The sequence below is a fragment of the Bufo bufo genome, chromosome 10 (genome assembly GCF_905171765.1).
Source record: "Bufo bufo chromosome 10, aBufBuf1.1, whole genome shotgun sequence".
NCBI lineage: Eukaryota > Metazoa > Chordata > Amphibia > Anura > Bufonidae > Bufo > Bufo bufo.
This window is the reverse complement of record NC_053398.1, coordinates 128,131,340-128,152,563: the sequence shown is the minus strand read 5'-3', so window position 1 is coordinate 128,152,563 and position 21,224 is coordinate 128,131,340. Positions and strand designations below refer to the sequence as shown.

At 46.1% G+C, this 21,224-nt stretch overlaps 1 protein-coding gene across 1 annotated transcript in view; it reads left to right on the top strand.

Moving 5' to 3' along the window:
• Positions 1-21,224, top strand: part of PIEZO1 (piezo type mechanosensitive ion channel component 1) — a 190,900-nt gene that overhangs the window by 51,786 nt on the left and 117,890 nt on the right. The window contains 1 exon segment of the mRNA XM_040408949.1: positions 4,578-4,673. Within this exon segment, the coding sequence (XP_040264883.1) occupies positions 4,578-4,673 (96 nt within the window).

Below are 21,224 nucleotides of genomic sequence, written 5' to 3'. Positions count from 1 at the left end.
CCATGCTGCTTACACGTTGCTTGCCCAGAAGGTTAACTGCTGCATTGTGGGTACTAACCGAAGGACGAGCGCCAAACACAACAAAGCATTTACTAGATTATGGTTTTGGGCCGTGCCTAAGGGTAAGTAGTGTTTTTTGTCTTAGTTTATTTTTGTTCATGTAGAGGTGTCAGGATAACAGAATTTTGAGTTTGATACCAAGGAAAGTATTGCAATACTCTATACCAAATTGATACTTCGCACACAAAAAAATATAAATACTCACACATTGATCCCATGTGTATTTATTTATTTTTGCAAAATATTGATCGCCCATTATGTGAGGAGGTACTGGATGGGGTCCCTTACTAATAATGTGAGGCACACATTAAGGCATCTTTCACGCGGGGGTGTGCGCCCCGTTGCCGTATTGCGGACCGCATTTGCGGATCCGCAATACACTGGTGCCGTTCCGTGGGCATTCCGCATGACGAACGCGGACCCATTCACTTCAATGGGTCCGCAAATCCGGTGATGCGGAACGGAAGCACGGAACCGAACCCTACGGAAGCACTACGGAGTGCTTCCATTGGGTTTTGTCCCGTACTTCCGTTCTACAAAAAGATAGGACATGTTCTATCTTTTTTCGGAACGGCCGGATCGGGTCCGCGATCTGCTGCGGCTGCCCCACGGACTGTGCTCGTGCATTGCGACACAGCACCGCAAAAAAATAGAACAGACAGAAACCGCACGGAAGCACTCCGATCTGTGTTTACATTCCTCATCTCTGTGAATGCGGACCCATTCAAGTGAATCGGTCCGCATCCATGATGCGCAGTGCACACGGGCCGGTGCCCGTGTATTGCGGACCCGCCGTATGCAGGCCGCAATAGGGCCACGGGCACACAACGTTCGCGTGCAAGAGACCTAACTGTCACAGTTTCTTACAGTAGTCATGGTTGGTTGCAGTTGAAGGATGGAACTGAGCATGTGTGACCACCTCAGTAGGTAGACATTATTATACACTTTAAAGAGGACCTTTCGACGATTATTACACTATGAACTAAGTATACAGACATGAAAAGCGGCGCCCGGGGATCTCACTGCACTTACTATTATCCCTGGGCGCCGCTCCGTTCTCCCGCTATGCCCTCCGGTATCTCCGCTCACTAAGTTATAGTAGGCGGAGATACCAGTCCCTAAGTTATGGTAGGCGGAGTCTGCCCTTGTTCTGCTCTAGCGCTGGCCAATCGCAGCACAGAGCTCACAGCCTGGGAGGTTATTTTCTCCCAGGCTGTGAGCTCTGCAATGCGATTGGCCAGCGCTACAGAAGAACAAGGGCAGACTCCGCCCACCATAACTTAGGGAACGGAGATACCGGAGGGCTTAGCAGGAGAACGGAGCGGCGCCCGGGGATAATAGTAAGTGCAGTGAGATCCCCGGGCGCCGCTCTCCATGTCTGTATACTTAGTTCATAGGGTAATAATCTGTGAAAGGTCCTCTTTAAACACCAGGGCGCCCTTATAACGACGTAAAGAGAATATCTCACAACTTTAGCATTTTTGTAGCAAAGTAATTAAAGGTAACTAGTCTTTCATGCTGGATTATATTAAAAAAAAATTAAAAAACTAAAACTTTTAATGGTGGCACAACCCCTTTAAGCAAGGGTGTACTACCATAGATGCAGACCATGTGGCTGCTAGGTGGCCCTTGGAGAGAGGGGGCTCAGGCCTAGTTGGTACCATTTGCTGCTTTGTAGCAAGACCCTGCAATGTCGGCAACAATCAATTTTTTTATTGTCTTTGCTTTAGAATGTTATACAGAGCGGCGTATTTTATTCCGTTTTGCATCCTGACCTGATGGGAATCTGTTACGTTTATAGTTCACTTCCTATTTAATGTTCCATGTGCAGTTCCAGGTTTTGCCTTAGGAAAATTGCTAATTGATAAATTCCAATTTTCTATTACTATCAGCTGTTCTGTCAGTTTACTATTTAGCTGATTTTCCATCCAGTGACTATTTTGAACGCATGCATGCCAAATACGTGGATGCTGGATTCAACTTCAGTGGGAGCGTTGGTGGTTATACGGAAACCCGCTCCCATTAATCTTGGAGAAGGGAGAAGATCGCCTCCCAGCAGACAAATATCTGGCATACACAGTAGGCACCTTGCAACAAGCTCCAGCTCCTCTATTAGCAGGGTCTCATGGCATGACACCTTGGCAGAGCATTGGTGGGGGTGTCAGGCAGAATTGCTTTCCGTAGTGCAACCGATCCGAAAAAGCATTGTTGCTTTCGTCATAAATAGTGATGAGCGAAGCAAGATTCAGATGCTACGTCTAAATGATCTTTTCTTCTGATCCATCAGAAGAACAGAAAAATAAAAAAAACGCATCCTGTAAAAAAAAACGGATGCTGTGCATCACTTGCATGCACGATCCGTTAGACAGGAAAAAAAATCCTGCATGCAAGACTTCTGCTGAATATTTTTATCTGCTAATATATCTGAGAGAAATGTACATTTATATGAGGATGGGGGGCTTTTAAAGGGAACCTGTCACCGGGATTTTGTGTATAGAGCTGGGGACATGGGTTGCTAGATGGCCGCTAGCACATCCGCAATACCCAGTCCCCATAACTCTGTGTGCTTTTATTGTGTAGAAAAACCGATTTGATACATATGCAAATTAACCTGAGATGAGTCAGGGACAGGACTCCTCTCAGGTCAATTTGCATATGTATCAAATCGTTTTTTCTACACAATAAAAGCACACAGAGTTATGGGGACTGGGTATTGCGGATGTGCTAGAGGCCATCTAGCAACCCATGTCCTCAGCTCTATACAAAAAATCCCGGTGACAGGTTCCTTTTAAGGTGGAATTGGGGACAGTAAACGGGTTATCTGAGGCTGGAAATGGCCCCCCATACGCCTGGGCCCCTCACACTGATTTTACTTACCTGGCTCCCTGCGCACTGGGAGAAGCCGCTGCGGCAGTGCGGGGACCAGGAGCTGCGTAGGGAGCCAGGCAAGTAGAATCTGTGTGAGGTGCCCGGGCGTATGGGGGGGGGTGTAACCCCTTTTAAAATATAGGGGAATGTTGTATGTTTTTATACATGGACCTTACACTATATTCACATTACTTGTGATGGCCATTTTCACTGTCAAGTCTTTGGGCCGGATTTATCATAGACTGGCGGCTGCCATCAGAACATAGGACATGTCCTATTTTGTCCATTTTCACAGCCCCCATACAAAACCAGGGAGCCGGTTTTAATGGCCGTGTTCAAGAAAGCCACCCATAAAATAGTGAAAAATATATACTGTTTTACCATTTATTTATTTTTATGGTAATTTTCTTTACTATTGTGTGAATACAGCCTTAAATCGGTTTTATAGGATGAGAAATGTTTAGTAAAAAAAGATAAAAAATTAAGTAAACATGCATGCTCAACTGAGCTGGGTGTGCATGTATATGGTGGGATTGGGACAGATGGCCTATGTATCACCCGATACATCAGTGAGTCCGGGTTTAGGCTATGTTACTGTCATCCCTATCTTGGGTCCAGTGTCTTAAATTAGCCTTCCCATGTGGTCGAGACTATCTCACAACAGTCTTCAACGTTCTTGCTCTTGAGGAGCCTAAAGTTGAATGAGGACTTTAATTAGGTGCACATCTTCCTCATCTAAAATTAGCTGGAAGAATAACAGTATGTTGTGAACGGCCGCCTGCCAGCTTCGCTGCTCGCCTAAAACTTCTCTTTTTTTTTTATTCAGTATGTGTCTGTTTTGTGGTTGCTGATAAACCGGTTCCATATTACCATCTGTGTTTGATGCCAATGTCTGTGGGTTTTTTTTATATCGCCCCGGGAATCTGTCACTAGAAAATTCACTGATAAATCGGGCACAGTGCCTTGTAGGGCTAACACAGCTGAATGTAATGATCGCTTTCACTTTGTGATCCCTTGCTTCATTCTGACGAGAAAATACCGTTAATCCGTATGCAATTGAGCAGTTAAAGGGGTCATCTAACTTCAGTAAATGCATTTATCATGTAGAGAATGTGATTACAAGACACTTACTAATGTATTGTGATTGTCCATATTGCCTCCTTTGCTGGCTTCATTTATTTTCCTATCACATTATACACTGCTCGTATCTAGAGGTTACGACCACCCTGCAATCCAGCATCAGTGGTCGTGCTTGCACGTTATATTAAAAGGCGCCGGGTGGCTGGGACCGGGAGAGCACGCATGCGCAGCAGTTCCCGTCTCAGTCGCCTGGTATCTGCGCAGCAGCGGTGGTCATGACCCCTGGATGCAAGCAATATGTAATGCGATGGGAAAATGAATCTAGCCAGCAAAGGAGGCAATATGGACAAACTTATACTTGGACTGGCTCTTCCCAATCCCCATTGATAAAAGAGCATGCCACAGATACCGCTGGAGCACATACAGTTGTACTGGATCCTGACTACTCTGATTGCCACAGGCAGTTAGACCATGATAGGAGTTGTAGTTTTGCAAAAGTCAGAGAGCCGCAGGTTGCTTTTTACCTTTTAGAGTCTTTGGCATTGACTGTCTTCATCTTTCTTCCACAGCCTGCCTGTTTCGTTACAACGTACTGTCCTTGATCTACCTGCTGTTCCTGCTACTACTACCATGGTTCTCTGGTCCGACGGCGCCCAGCATGAGAGGTACTGCGATGCTATATATGCACTGATATTATTAAGGGTACTTTCACACTAGCGTTTTTCTTTTCCGGCATAGAGTTCCGTCCTAGGGGCTCAATACCGGAAATAACTGATCAGTTTTATCCCCATGTATTCTGAATTGAGAGCAATCCGTTCAGGATGCATCAGTTCAGTCCCTCTTACGTTTTTTGGCTGGAAAAAATACCACAGCATGCTGCATTTTTCTCTCCGTCCAAAAATCCTGAACACTTGCTGAAATGCCATATCCGGCATTCATTCCCATTGAAATGTATTAGTGCCCGATCCGGCATTAAAATTGCTGCATTGACGGATCAGTTCTTCCGGTCCGCGCATGCGCAGACCTTTTTAAATCTGTGAAAAATATAAATACCGTATCCGTTTTTCTGGATGACACCGGAGAGACGGATACAGTATTTCAATGCATTTCAGACTGATCCGTAACTGTCTGACAAATGCCATCCGTTTGCGTCCAGATTGCCGGCCATGGAACTGCCTGCCGGAATCGTGAAAGTACCCTAATACATACTTGTAATCCAGTTTCAGAAAATGAACGTAGAGGGAAAAGCTGGGCAATTATCCTGTGTACTTTCTATATAGTCATTTGCTGATTACATGGGTGCTTGACTGATTACAGGACACATGTAGCCATGGACATCCGCGTATTTATTATATGCGCATATGAATGGTTCAGCAAAAAAGAACTGAAGTGTCTCCGTGTGCATTCCGTTTCAGTATTTCCGTATTTCCGTACCGTGAAAAGATAGAACATGTCCTATTCTTGTCCGCAAATCACTGTGCTTGGCTCAATTCAAGTTAATGGGTCCGCAAAAAAAACAGACCACATACAGAAATGCATCTGTATGTCTTCCGTATCCGTTCCGTTTTTGCTGAACCATCTATTGAAAATGTATTGCCCAGCCCAATTTTTTCTATGTAATTACTGTATACTGTATGTGGCATACAGAAAAACGGAAAGGAAACGGAAACACAATGGAAACAAAAAAACAGAACAACGGATCCGTAAAAAACAGACTGCAAAACACTGAAAAAGCCATACGGTCGTGTGCTTGAGCCCTTAGAGTGAGGGCTTAGTCCATATATAATGCTTGCATCTGTTGTGTTAGTGCGTTATTATCTGCTGTTTTTCATAAATGTAGCCATGGGCATCCGTATATTTATTTATCATATCGTGCAGGATGTTTTTATCTGTCTTTTCTTTGTGATTTATTTATTTTTTATTTTTTTTATTACGAGACACAGCTCTGATACCCTGTCATGTTACCGTCACTAGCCGTGCACTTGGAAAGTCACAAAGAGAAAAGTTAAAAACATCTACAATACAATAGGAGTAATTAGGCTGTTCCAGTATGACGGTCTAGGTTGTCCGTGTGACGTGACGTCTGACCAGGCGATCGCTGGGCTGCCCTGATACCATTTGCAACACTGACTAAAGAGGAAATGTAAAAGAGATTTAACATTTCTATTTCTTCTTATTATTACTCCAAGGTGCTGTACATATGAAGAGGGGTTTACATATTTAACGTAATGCGAAAACATGAACTGAGTGACTGACAGACTAGTGCAGAAGGCGAGAGGACCCTGCTCGCGAAGGCTTCTCATCTAGAGGGGGGTGAAGGAGACAATAGAGGAGGGTAGATCCTTGTAGGGGTTGTCCAGTTTTGCAGGGCTGATGGCCTATCCTCAGGATAGGTTATCAATATCGGATTAGTGTTGGTCTGAATCCTGGTATCCTGACAATCGGCTCTTTGAAGGGGCTGCAGTTCTCGTCGGCGTTTACCTGCATACTGTCTAGTTTGTAGCGGTGTCATTACAGCTGTTCGCCCTGTTCAGTAGAATGGGAAAGGAAGCTGTAATTGCACTGCATTGCTGCTACAATCTAGATGGCGTGCAATTAAACACTGACGAGGACACGAGTGCCGTGGCCCTTTCAAACAGCCGAATGACAGGGGTGCCAGGAGTCATGAAGCTGGACAATCCCTTTTAAATTTGTGTGTGTTTATGTAGTAATCATAGAGTTTTACTGCATTCTAAATGGATCATAAGAATGCGGGACGAGCACTGCAGCCCCTTCACTGTTTTCCATACACAGCAGCACTCCTGGCCGCCGACTGTGCAGTGAACTGCAGCACATCCTCTTTCCAGTGCACAGCTGTGCAGGGAAGACTTTGTGACGTATCTTAGCATTATACATTATACACTCTTCCCTTCTGGGCAGACCTGCAAAGGGACGCATGCTTTTCTGCTTCCTGGCATTTGGTCGCTGCTCTCTTGCTCCCTGGCCTCCCTCAGGTCCCCTTCTGTCAACATCCAGTTTGATGCTCCCCTTGCGTCATGTCACTTGGTCATGTGATATAAGGGGAGTAGGTCGACTCTGTGGTCAAGAGAATTCACAATAAATGGGTAGCTTAATTAAAACGTAACATTTTAATAATGTCTATAGATAAAATAATGGGCCCAAAACACATACAAAAAACCGCAACAGGAGGCTGCGTTATCTCCTTTGGCAGAAGATGCTGACGAGGAGATGAAAAGGGACCTGCAGGGATAGCGGTGTATAAATAGAGCAGGAGGAGAAAAACACAATGCTCTGTGGTCAGCATTTGGCTGCAGCGGCATCAAACCAGATGTTGACAGAGGAACCGAGTGCGGCAGGGGAGCAAAGGAGCTGGAACCGAACACTGGGAAGCAGGTAAGTATGCAGGTCGGCTCAGGTGGAGAGTCAAATCCCAAAAAATAAATAAAAATAAAAGTGGCCAATCCCTTTAAAGGAGTTTTTACATCTCAGGCGTTTATAGTTTATGTAACGGGTGAGTGGAACTCCCACTTCTTGGACTGTTTTCCTTGTGGTGATCTGGGGTCCCCATTCTACCTATCTAGCTGTCTATGTATATACACTTAGGCCTCATGCACACGACAGTATTTTTTCACGGTCCGCAAAACGGGGTTCTGTTGTTCCGTGATCCGTTTCCGTTTTTTCTCTCATGTGTCTTCCTTGATTTTTGGAGGATCACCAGACATGAAAAGTGAAAAAAAGAATCTAAGTCAAGTTTGCCTTGAAAATGGTAGGAAAAAAACGGACACGGATCACGGACGCGGATGACAATCTTGTGTGCCTCCGTGTTTTTTCACGGATCCATTGACTTGAATGGGTCCGCGAACCGTTGTCCGTGAAAATAATAGGACAGGTCATATTTTTTTGACGGACTGCAAACACGGATCACGGACGCGGATGACAAACGGTGCATTATCCGAGTTTTCAACGGACCCATTGAAAGTCAATGGGTCCGCAGAAAATCACGGAAAACGGAACAACGGACACTGAACACAACAACGGTCGTGTGCATGAGGCCTTACACAGAGAAAGCTATCAATCACTGATAACACCTCCCCCATGTACAACTATCAGTGGCTGACCGCTAGCTCTGTATACACTCTTAGGCCTCCTGCACACGACCGTGTGCTGCCCGTTGCCGTATTGCGGACCACATTTGCGGATCTGCAATACACAAGCGCCGTTCCGTGGGCATTCCGCATCACGGATGCGGACCCATTCACTTTAATAGGTCCGCAAATCCGGAGATGCGGAATGGTGCGGAAGCTGAACAGAAACCTACTGAGTGCTTCCGTAGGGTTTCATCCCTTACTTCCGTCCGCGATCCGCTGCGGCTGCCCCACGGTCTGTGTTCGTGCATTGCGGCCCGCAATTTGCGGGCCACAGTACGGCCACGGGGCGCACACGTTCGTGTGCAGGGGGCCTTACACAGAGAATAATATTAATCACTGATAGCTAGGCCAATCTTGACACCTCTCAATTCAGTCTCTTTCCTGATGTGGCCACTCAAGAACAGGCAAACCTAACTCTATTACCTCCATGCCATATGTTTATGCCGTATTCTTTGCAGAGAGCTGCACAAAACATCTTTTTGTAGTCGCCTCACATGATGATCACATGTGAAGACACCGTCGTACATGCAGGAAGTGCATAGAAACAGTTCCTTGCAAAGTTTCTAAGAAATAATTTTCAATTCTGTATAACCATTAAAGCGAACAAAGATATGTGACCATGGCATTGAACAAACCCCAACTAATGCTGTATACATGTTACTTTTATATATATATATATATATATATATATATATATATATATATATATATATATACTGCTCAAAAAAATAAAGGGAACACAAAAATAACACATCCTAGATTTGAATTAATTAAATATTCTTCTGAAATACTTTGTTTTTTACATAGTTGAATGTGCTGACAACAAAATCACACAAAAATTCAAAAATGGAAATCAAATTTTTTAACCCATGGAGGTCTGGATTTGGAGTCACACTCAAAATTAAAGTGGAAAAACACACTACAGGCTGATCCAACTTTGATGTAATGTGGATCTCCTCCCAGACCTGGACTAAAGCATCTGCCAACTCCTGGACAGTCTGTGGTGCAACGTGACGTTGGTGGATAGAGCGAGACATGATGTCCCAGATGTGCTCAATTGGATTCAGATCTGGGGAACGGGCGGGCCAGTCCATAGCATCAATGCCTTCGTCTTGCAGGAACTGCTGACACACTCCAGCCACATGAGGTCTAGCATTGTCTTGCATTATGAGGAACCCAGGGCCAACCGCACCAGCATATGGTCTCACAAGGGGTCTGAGGATCTCATCTCGGTACCTAATGGCAGTCAGGCTACCTCTGGCGAGCACATGGAGGGCTGTGCGGCCCTCCAAAGAAATGCCACCCCACACCATTACTGACCCAATGCCAAACCGGTCATGCTGGAGGATGTTGCAGGCAGCAGAACGTTCTCCACGGCGTCTCCAGACTCTGTCACGTCTGTCACATGTGCTCAGTGTGAACCTGCTTTCATCTGTGAAGAGCACAGGGCGCCAGTGGCGAATTTGCCAATCTTGGTGTTCTCTGGCAAATGCCAAACGTCCTGCACGGTGTTGGGCTGTAAGCACAACCCCCACCTGTGGACGTCGGGCCCTCATATCACCCTCATGGAGTCTGTTTCTGACCGTTTGAGCAGACACATGCACATTTGTGGCCTGCTGGAGGTCATTTTGCAGGGCTCTGGCAGTGCTTCTCCTGTTCCTCCTTGCACAAAGGCGGAGGTAGCGGTCCTGCTGCTGGGTTGTTGCCCTCCTACGGCCTCCTCCACGTCTCCTGATGTACTGGCCTGACTCCTGGTAGCGCCTGCATGCTCTGGACACTACGCTGACAGACACAGCAAACCTTCTTGCCACAGCTCGCATTGATGTGCCATCCTGGATAAGCTGCACTACCTGAGCCACTTGTGTGGGTTGTAGACTCCGTCTCATGCTACCACTAGAGTGAAAGCACCGCCAGCATTCAAAAGTGACCAAAACATCAGCTAGGAAGCATAGGAACTGAGAAGTGGTCTGTGGTCACCACCTGCAGAACCACTCCTTTATTGGGGGTGTCTTGCTAATTGCCTATAAATTCCACCTGTTGTCTATCCCATTTGCACAACAGCATGTGAAATTGATTGTCACTCAGTGTTACTTCCTAAGTGGACAGTTTGATTTCACAGAAGTGTGATTGACTTGGAGTTACATTGTGTTGTTTATGTGTTCCCTTTATTTTTTTGAGAAGTGTGTGTGTGTATGTGTGTGTGTGTGTGTGTGTGTGTGTATATATATATATATAATATATATATATATATATATAATATATTATATATTATAGAGAGAGAGAGCTTGGCAGGCCGGCCATATGTCATCTGAGGTCACATTCAGATCGGTGAGGACTGCGGTGATTAGTGGCTGTCATCCCCGGTGTGAACGCCGGCTTTTCTATCTTTAATTTTCTCCTCTGTTTAGTCACGGTTATTGCTTCCTCTTCTACCCTGTTTTCCCTTTGCATTCTTTTTCTTTGTTCTATATGTGTCTGTCTCCTCACTTGTCTGCTGTCTTGTCTTTTTATTTTTCTCGCTGTCACTTGCATCTCTCGTCTTCTGTCCCTGTCCGTCCCTCTCAGCCGCTCAGTGTATGTGTAAGCCTTTGTTTTCTTGGTGATGTTTTTAGTCTTTTTGGTTTTATCAGACATTCCTTAAATATCCCTCCCCTGTCATTGCGCCTATCCTCTGTGCAGTATCGCAGATCTCTTGCCGCTCTCACACTCCTCCTCTTCTGTCCTGTCTGCCAAGCTGCTTCTTCATATAAACCTTTCCTTGTTTGAATCCTTCTCGGTTTTCCTTTCCCCTGTCCTGCAGCTTTTACAGTTTATCTTGAGTAAATAGACTTTTTTTCTTTCCTACATCAAGATATGACCCTGTATGATCTTCCCTGCTTCTGGGAGACGTTTCTTTGGCTTGGCTCTACACTTCACTTGGCCTGCTCCTTTACCCCCAGAGATGTAATGAGATCTGAGGAGTAAAGTTGACCGTTTCATCTCCCGTACAGCCGTGATTTGCAACACAAACGCATAGACTTAGGCTGGGTTCACATATACGCTGTGAACTCCCAGCAGACTGCCGCAGTTCACTGTATCCGGCATAGCCGAATACCGCCGTGCACCGCCAGATCCCCATTCACTGTAACGGGATCTGGCTACTTTCTGGTATATGTGTCACGCTTCGGTGTGGGAGGGAAACACCACACCGAGCATAAGAGGGAAGGGGGGAACAGGGAATCAGGCCTGAGAACTAGGAAAGGAATATGGACACCTCCTAATAAAACTATTAATATGTAGAGTGAATCTAAATCGCACATCCTCATTCCTATGCTTCTGATATGACCAATGTTTACAATTTTCAGCATTTCTTTTGATAAAACATGGCTATACAGCACTGTTATCAATCATTTGCTGTGCACTATAAAGAGGCAATTAGTATACAGTTTGATCAAAGAGCATAGGCCCACTTACCGCGACAAGGTTGCCTCTTGTTTAAGTGGGAACCTACTCTAACCATGGCGCGGCGCCGTGCGGCGACCACCGCGCCTCCACACCGCTCCAGCAGGCAACGGGACCCAGCAGCCGCACAGCGACCCCACTGTACAGTGGGGCCACCTGGGCCCCGGGTCCCATCACTCCACCGGCACGGCACAGAAGCAGCGACGGCCGCCGTCCAGCGCCGCATGTGAACTGGTGCAAAAGGCTCACCTGTTCACAGCCTCATAGGAACGCCAACTGAGATGTGGTAGGAATTTATAGACCCTTTGCAGACTTCTGCTAATTTAAAAGCACCTGGGTCTATAAATTCCTACCACATCTCAGTTGGCGTTCCTATGAGGCTGTGAACAGGTGAGCCTTTTGCACCAGTTCACATGCGGCGCTGGACGGCGGCCGTCGCTGCTTCTGTGCCGTGCCGGTGGAGTGATGGGACCCGGGGCCCAGGTGGCCTCACTGTACAGTGGGGCCGCTGTGCGGCTGCTGGATCCCATTGCCTGCTGGAGCGGTGTGGAGGCGCGGTGGTCGCCGCACGGCGCCGCGCCATGGTTAGAGTAGGTTCCCACTTAAACAAGAGGCAACCTTCTCGTGGTAAGTGGGCCTATGCTCTTTGATCAAACTGTATACTAATGCCTCTTTATAGTGCACAGCAAATGATTGATAACAGTGCTGTATAGCCATGTTTTATCAAAAGAAATGCTGAAAATTGTAAACATTGGTCATATCAGAAGCATAGGAATGAGGATGTGCGATTTAGATTCACTCTACATATTAATAGAAACCTCCTAATAAAACCCTAACCAAAATCCTGACTGACTACCAATATGAACAGACCCCAGAGGTAGGTGTGTTCATACGCAGGAATACCTAGAGTCCTATCTAGCCCTTTAGGACCCTGGTACTAATGGCAGGGACGAGACTACCTGTTCCTCCAAAAGGAAGGATGAACAGTAGCCTCCTTCAGGCCTAAGGGCTTATGCACATGACCGTATGCCTTCTGAGACATACGGTCCGTGATCATATGAGTGCAGGACAGTAGTCCCGCAGGCGGCCCGATGCGCCCAGTATCATAGTAATCTATGATACTGTGCGCACCCGTTCACACGATGTATGTCACTCCGGGACATATGGCCCGCATGTCTCGGAGGGCAAACGGTCGTGTGCATGAGCCCTAATACAAACAATAGGGAAATGCAACACACAGAACAAAATACAAAAGGAAAAGGAAAGACTTCAAAGGAGCAATGGAAGCACCAGGAACTCCACAGAGATCCACACACCAGCTATCCACAACTGGAACTAAAGCTATAAACCGCACAGCATTGTGGGAGAAGCAACAGTAAATAACCAAGGTTAAATGACCACTTTAGCAACACCTGAGGCAAGGGATGTGGCAATACCAGAAACAACAGACTCCTATTGATCCACAAGGAAAACGTGTCAGATCAAACCACATGTTGCCAGTCTCACCGATCTCCTGCCACCTGTCGCAGGAACGTCGTGACAATATGTCTACTTTCTGACGGATGAAAAAATGCTGCGTGTAGTATTTATTTATTTCTTTTTGTCCAGCTAAAAGCCGAATACAGTGCATTCCACCAGTCTGTTTCTCCGCCGGAACAGTCTGTGGTAAAATTAAAGAGCATTCCACCTAAGTGTTCAAAATAATAGCAGTGTGTTTAAAGAAGTGAATAAAGCTCAAAATCCTTCTAATAGCTTTTATTTCCATACACACAAATGCATTGGGAACACTACACATTCTATTCCAAATCAAAACATGAAGAAAAATATATCAAATTTGTGTTGTTCCTCTAAAAGAATTGAAGGGAATATTAGACTGTTCAAAAAAATAGCAGTGTTTTGTATTCTTTGCAAACTCAAACATTCACTATATAAACTGAGAAATGTTTGAAGATTTTGCTTTCCTTTGAATCACTTCACTAATATTTGGTTGTATAACCGCTGTTTCTGAGAACTGCTGGACGTCTGTGTTACATGGAGTCAGCCAACTTCAGGTATTCCAGCCCAGGATGATCGGACTACATTCCACAGTTCTTCTCTATTTCTTGGTTTTGCCTCAAACTGCATTTTTGATGTCACCCCACAAGTTTTCTATTGGATTAAGATCTGGGGATTGGGCTGACTGCTCCATAACCTCAATCTTGTTGGTCTGGAACCAAGATGTTGCACGTTTACTGGTGTGTTTGGGGGTCGTTGTCTTGTTGGAACATCCATTTCAAGGGCATTTCCTCTTCGGCATAAGGCAGAATTGACTTCAAGTATTCTGATGGATTCACACTGATCCATGATCCCTGGTATGCGATAAATAGGCCCAACACCGTAGTATGAGACACATTCCCATATCATGATGCTTGTCCACCATGCTTCACTGTCTTCATAGTGTGCTGTGGCTGAATTCAGTGTTTGGGGGTCGTCTGACAAACTGTCTCCGGCCACTAGAACCAAAAAGAACAATCTTACTTTCATCAGTCCACAAAATGTCTCTTTAGGCCATCAATGTGCTCTTTGGCCAATTGTAACCTCTTCAGCACAAGTCTTATTTCCCAACAGCGGGACTCTGCGGGGGCTTCTTGCAGATAGCTTGGCTTCACATAGGCGTCTTCTAATTGTAACAGTACTCACAGGTAACTTTACACCTTCTTTGATCTTCCTGAAGTCCTTGCCATTTTGGCTATTCTTCTATCCATTTGAATGGTAGTTTTTCGCTTTCTCCCAGGTCTTGGTTGTCATTTTAAAGCATTTGCGATCATTTTAGCTGTGTAGCCTATCATTTTTTGCACTTTATAGGTTTTCCCCTCGCCAATCAACTTTTTAATCATGGTACGCTGTTCTTCTGAACAATGACTCATTTTCCTCTGAATTTTAGAGAGAAATGCACTGTAACCAGCATGTACAACATTTGCCACCTTCCTTCCTTAGATAAGGGCAATAATTGACACATGTTTTTCAAAGAATGAATGACCTCACTCATTGAACTCCACACTGCTATTATTTTGAACATGCCCCTTTCAATAAGTGATTGAATTACACAGAATCAGCAGCATGCATGTCATGACTGTTGGGTTTCTATTACTCTACTACACCTGCTAGTAAATTATTTGCCATGTAGAAATATCATTTCTACCAAAAACAGTGATTGATCAGGTTAGTGATGTCTGACTGCTATTATTTTGAACACAACTTTATATCACCGCAGGTACCAGATGATCAGACAGGCCAAGAGAACTCCTCCATTCTCTCACCATTTTTAAAGGGGTTGTGCAGTGGAGTAATACTGATGCCCTATGCTCAGTATTAATCAATATCAGATTAGGCAGGGGCTGAGAGTTGGATCAGCTGTTAGAAGGGGTTGTGGTGGTCGTGCGAGTCGGCTTCCTCTCTTTAAAGTTTACCTGCGTGTCGTCTCCTTTGTAGCTGTGGTGCAGTAGAGTCCAAGTGAATCGGACTGTAATTACACTGCAATGCACTGCAAAACGGATCCAGTTTTCTTATCTTTAACATAGCAATGTCTGATCCGTCATGAACTCCATTGAGAGTCAGTGGGGGACGGATCTGTTTTTATATTGTGTCAGATTGTGTAAAGAGTTAAACGGATACGTCCCATTGACTTGCATTGTGGGTCATGATGGATCCGTCTTTCTCCGCATCCCACTACGGAAAGAAAACAGCAGCATGCTGCTGTTTGCTCTCCGGTATGAGAACGCAACCAAACGAACGCATTTTGGAGCATTCCATTCTGTTTAGTTACTTTTTGTCCCCATTGACAATGAATGGGGACAAAACGGAAGCGTTTTTTTTCCGGTATTGAGACCCTATGATGGATCTCAATACCAGAAAATAGAAATGCTAGTGTGAAAGTAGCCTTAGTTTGCTTTTGACCTCTATTTTTCCCAGTGTTGGTACATGTCCCAGTGTATACAGATTTTGCAATGTTTTATGTTACATTTTACCTACTCTGATACATTGTTTCAGGACAGGAGAGAGATTTATGCTGCTGAAAACTGACGGAGTTGCAGAATTATGGCTCCGAGACGATTTTAGGTTGTGATAAAATTGCATGTTTGCATAACTTCACTGCTTCCCTGTTTGTGGGGAGAGTTGCGGGCCGACTGTCGCGCAGCTTTATTCTCTACACAGGGAGACAGAGGAAATGCATATTGGACGTCGCTGTGGAGCCAAACCTAAGTTCTACCATGAATAAACTGTATTTACTTAAGACTGAGCAAGCTCCCTTAAAGGGGTTATCTGATTTCAAAAACATCCCCCCCATGTGTCGGGCCCCCTCACCGGTAATATACTTCCCCCGCTCCCCGTGCTGCTCCTGGTCCCCGCACCACCACCGCTGCTGCTTCTTCCTGCACACTGACCGATGAAAACATTATAATGCTCAGAAAATAATCTGATCAGAAAAGAAAAACAGATTAGGAAAAAGATGTGTTGCTATTTGGTTTTAACTGGCAGATAAAATTGTTGGGTGACGTTTCCTTTAAGGGGGGTTGCCTCAATTCAGCAATTGGCCCTTATTATGTAGACACTATTGTATTGTGATTGTCCATGTTGCCTCCTTTGCTGGCTGGATTAATTTTTCCATCACATTATACACTGCTCGTTTCCAGAGGTTACCACCACCCTGCAATCCAGCAGTGGTGGCCGTGCTTGCACACTATAGGAAATAATGCCGGCCTCTCTGGTGGCCTGGACCGGGGGTGCTCCCATAGGCACGCATGTGCAGCAGCTCCCGTCCTGGTCACCTTGTAACTGTGCTGCAGCGGTGGTCGTAATCCCTGGATACAAGCAGTGAATAATGTGATAGGAGAATGAATCCAGCCAGCTACGGAGGCAATCTGGAGAATCACAATACATTAGTAAGGGCCTTGTATTTTTTCTTGTACTTTCTCTATTAGCGGGGAAGGTGGTGGCCGGAGGACCCTGGTTTTTTTTTTTTTGTTCTTTTTCCTGGGTCTGGCAACCGCCAAGCGCTCTCACCATAGAAGATAATGGGAGCGCACCACGCTTGCGTGGCCACCATTCCCATTAATTTCCATGAGGCCAGCCCTCGGCTATTTTCGGCAGCCCCATTGAAATGAATGGAGGATGGCTGTGCATGCACAGTGCACCCTCCACAACCTTCAGTGATCCATTCTCGATGTAGATGTGGGTCCCAGAGGTGGGACCAGCACCTATCAGACAATGAGAGCGATATGCCCCCATTGTCTGAGATGAGACAACCCCTTTAAGTGACAGTCTTGGGCTACTTTCACACTAGCGTTCAGGGCTCCGCTTGTGAGTTCCGTTTGAAGGCCCCGTCCAGTCCTAATGCATTCTGAGTGGATGCGGATCCGCTCAGAATGCATCAGTTTGGCACCGTTTGTCCTCCGCTCCGCTCAGCAGGCGGATCCCTGAACGCAGCTTGCAGCGTTCGGGTGTCCGCCTGGCTGTGCAGAGGCAAACGGATCCGTCCAGACTTACAATGTAAGTCAATGGGGACGGATCCGTTTGAAGTTGACACAATATGGCTCAATTTTCAAACGGATCCGTCCCCCATTGACTTTCAATGTAAAGTCAAAACGGATCAGTTTGCATTATCATGAACAAAAAAAAAATATTAATATATTTTTTTTTGTTCATGGTAATGCAAACGGATCTGTTCTGAACGGATCTAAACATTTGCATTATAGGTGCGGATCCGTCTGTGCAGACACCAGACGGATCCGCACCTAACGCAGGTGTGAAAGTAGCCTTAGAAGTATCAGATGATGCCACAATAACAAGATGACATTATTCTTTACTCACAATCGGAAAATAAGGCAGAGTATTTCTAATGTGACTGCTTAGTAACCACAGATAGTAAAGTACATTCACAATATTTCATTATTGAGGCATAATGAGGTCATTCTGACACCTCCTTGCCTGATTTTCGGCCAGTTTTTGCAGCCGTTGTCACTTGTCTTCATTTCCTTTCAGTTAGGCTCCAGGGATACGCTAATGTTCTGTCTATGAGAAGTTATCCACGAGACACGGATTTCTTTTCTGCCCATTTCCTTCATTTTCCTCACACAAGGGAATCTTTCCCATAAAGAAACATGTTTCTAATGGATTCAGTCTCCTGCCATTCATATATTGCTATATATTGTGGTGCAAGGGTTAGGGGGACCAGAAATACCCATAGCAAGGGTTAGGGGACCAGAAATACCCATAGCAAGGGTTAGGGGGACCAGAAATACCCATAGCAAGGGTTAGGGGGACCAGAAATACCCATAGCAAGGGTTAGGGGGACCAGAAATACCCATAGCAAGGGTTAGGGGGACCAGAAATACCCATAGCAAGGGTTAGGGGGACCAGAAATACCCATAGCAAGGGTTAGGGGGACCAGAAATACCCATAGCAAGGGTTAGGGGGACCAGAAATACCCATAGCAAGGGTTAGGGGGACCAGAAATACCCATAGCAAGGGTTAGGGGGACCAGAAATACCCATAGCAAGGGTTAGGGGGACCAGAAATACCCATAGCAAGGGTTAGGGGGACCAGAAATACCCATAGCAAGGGTTAGGGGGACCAGAAATACCCATAGCAAGGGTTAGGGGGACCAGAAATACCCATAGCAAGGGTTAGGGGGACCAGAAATACCCATAGCAAGGGTTAGGGGGACCAGAAATACCCATAGCAAGGGTTAGGGGGACCAGAAATACCCATAGCAAGGGTTAGGGGGACCAGAAATACCCATAGCAAGGGTTAGGGGGACCAGAAATACCCATAGCAAGGGTTAGGGGGACCAGAAATACCCATAGCAAGGGTTAGGGGGACCAGAAATACCCATAGCAAGGGTTAGGGGGACCAGAAATACCCATAGCAAGGGTTAGGGGGACCAGAAATACCCATAGCAAGGGTTAGGGGGACCAGAAATACCCATAGCAAGGGTTAGGGGGACCAGAAATACCCATAGCAAGGGTTAGGGGGACCAGAAATACCCATAGCAAGGGTTAGGGGGACCAGAAATACCCATAGCAAGGGTTAGGGGGACCAGAAATACCCATAGCAAGGGTTAGGGGGACCAGAAATACCCATAGCAAGGGTTAGGGGGACCAGAAATACCCATAGCAAGGGTTAGGGGGACCAGAAATACCCATAGCAAGGGTTAGGGGGACCAGAAATACCCATAGCAAGGGTTAGGGGGACCAGAAATACCCATAGCAAGGGTTAGGGGGACCAGAAATACCCATAGCAAGGGTTAGGGGGACCAGAAATACCCATAGCAAGGGTTAGGGGGACCAGAAATACCCATAGCAAGGGTTAGGGGGACCAGAAATACCCATAGCAAGGGTTAGGGGGACCAGAAATACCCATAGCAAGGGTTAGGGGGACCAGAAATACCCATAGCAAGGGTTAGGGGGACCAGAAATACCCATAGCAAGGGTTAGGGGGACCAGAAATACCCATAGCAAGGGTTAGGGGGACCAGAAATACCCATAGCAAGGGTTAGGGGGACCAGAAATACCCATAGCAAGGGTTAGGGGGACCAGAAATACCCATAGCAAGGGTTAGGGGGACCAGAAATACCCATAGCAAGGGTTAGGGGGACCAGAAATACCCATAGCAAGGGTTAGGGGGACCAGAAATACCCATAGCAAGGGTTAGGGGGACCAGAAATACCCATAGCAAGGGTTAGGGGGACCAGAAATACCCATAGCAAGGGTTAGGGGGACCAGAAATACCCATAGCAAGGGTTAGGGGGACCAGAAATACCCATAGCAAGGGTTAGGGGGACCAGAAATACCCATAGCAAGGGTTAGGGGGACCAGAAATACCCATAGCAAGGGTTAGGGGGACCAGAAATACCCATAGCAAGGGTTAGGGGGACCAGAAATACCCATAGCAAGGGTTAGGGGGACCAGAAATACCCATAGCAAGGGTTAGGGGGACCAGAAATACCCATAGCAAGGGTTAGGGGGACCAGAAATACCCATAGCAAGGGTTAGGGGGACCAGAAATACCCATAGCAAGGGTTAGGGGGACCAGAAATACCCATAGCAAGGGTTAGGGGGACCAGAAATACCCATAGCAAGGGTTAGGGGGACCAGAAATACCCATAGCAAGGGTTAGGGGGACCAGAAATACCCATAGCAAGGGTTAGGGGGACCAGAAATACCCATAGCAAGGGTTAGGGGGACCAGAAATACCCATAGCAAGGGTTAGGGGGACCAGAAATACCCATAGCAAGGGTTAGGGGGACCAGAAATGCCCATAGCAAGGGTTAGGGGGACCAGAAATACCCATAGCAAGGGTTAGGGGACCAGAAATACCCATAGCAAGGGTTAGGGGACCAGAAATACCCGTAAAGAGTCTCCGTGGCCAGAAAAAGTTGCATTACTATATTCCTTCTATATCCTTATCCATATATCCCTGTCCTGCTACATTATATCCACCTTTGAACATCATTTTACATTTAGATGATCCACATGAAGAGCAGCATAATTTTGTAGATGGTCAGCCGGCACCATTGAAATCAATGACTTTGGCTGACATTTATCTAATGTATATGGCCAGCCCCAATAGTTTCTGAAGCAGACCATACACGTTTGTACAGGTTTGGACAGGACCGTATGGGGTCGTTCCAACTCTCCACTGAATGCACAGGTTGGGGGAGATGAGGATAAAGCATATGATCTTTTTGTTCTCCGATCGTGTGTGCGGGGTCAGAAGAAATGCGAGCTTGTTCGGCTTTCTAATGGGTATGGCCGGCCTTGGGATCCTTCATGGTCTTCTGAATCCTTCTATGGTAACAGCTCAGGTCACAGATTAAGGTGAAGACCTCCTGTGCTTCACATGACCATTGTTGTTCTGCCTGTGGTCTGTGGACCATTGTGGAAATTGTTCTCTGTGGACAAATGGGGAATGCACAGCAGCAGTATTTCATCTCTCGTGACCAATGATCTATGAAACAATACTGGTCTTTAAAGAGCATCTGTCAGCAGCTTTGTACCTATGACACCGACTCACCTGTTACATGTGCACTTGTCAGCTGAAGGCATCTGTGTTGGTCCCATGTTCATATCTACCCGCATTAAGCCTCTAGGAGCAACAGGGGCGTTGCTGTTGCACCTAGAGGCTCTGCTCGCTCTGTAACTGCTGCGCCCCCTGCACTTTGACAGGACAGGCAGTGAAAATATCACACCTGGTCCTGTCACTTAAAGTAGAGAGGGCGCAGCAGTTGAAGAGAGAGCAGAGCCTCTAGGTGTAATGGCGACGCCCCCGTTGCTCCTAGAGGCTCATTTGCATATATTAAAACATCTTTTTCTCAGCAATGTGGGCACATAGGAACATGGGACCAACACAGATGCCTTCAGCTGCCAAGTGCACATGTAACAGGACAGCCAGTGTCATAGGTACAAAACTGCTGACAGACGCCCTATCTGCTGTATAGAGCTGATGACGTTTTATGGATATTTCTCTTCTTTATTCATTTTTCAGGCAAATTCTTGCGGAAATGCTCTGTGGGAACGAGTCAGGTTTCACTAAAGCCCCCGGTTTGTACTCCTTGTAATAGAGAGAGTTTACCATTGCTGAGACTTG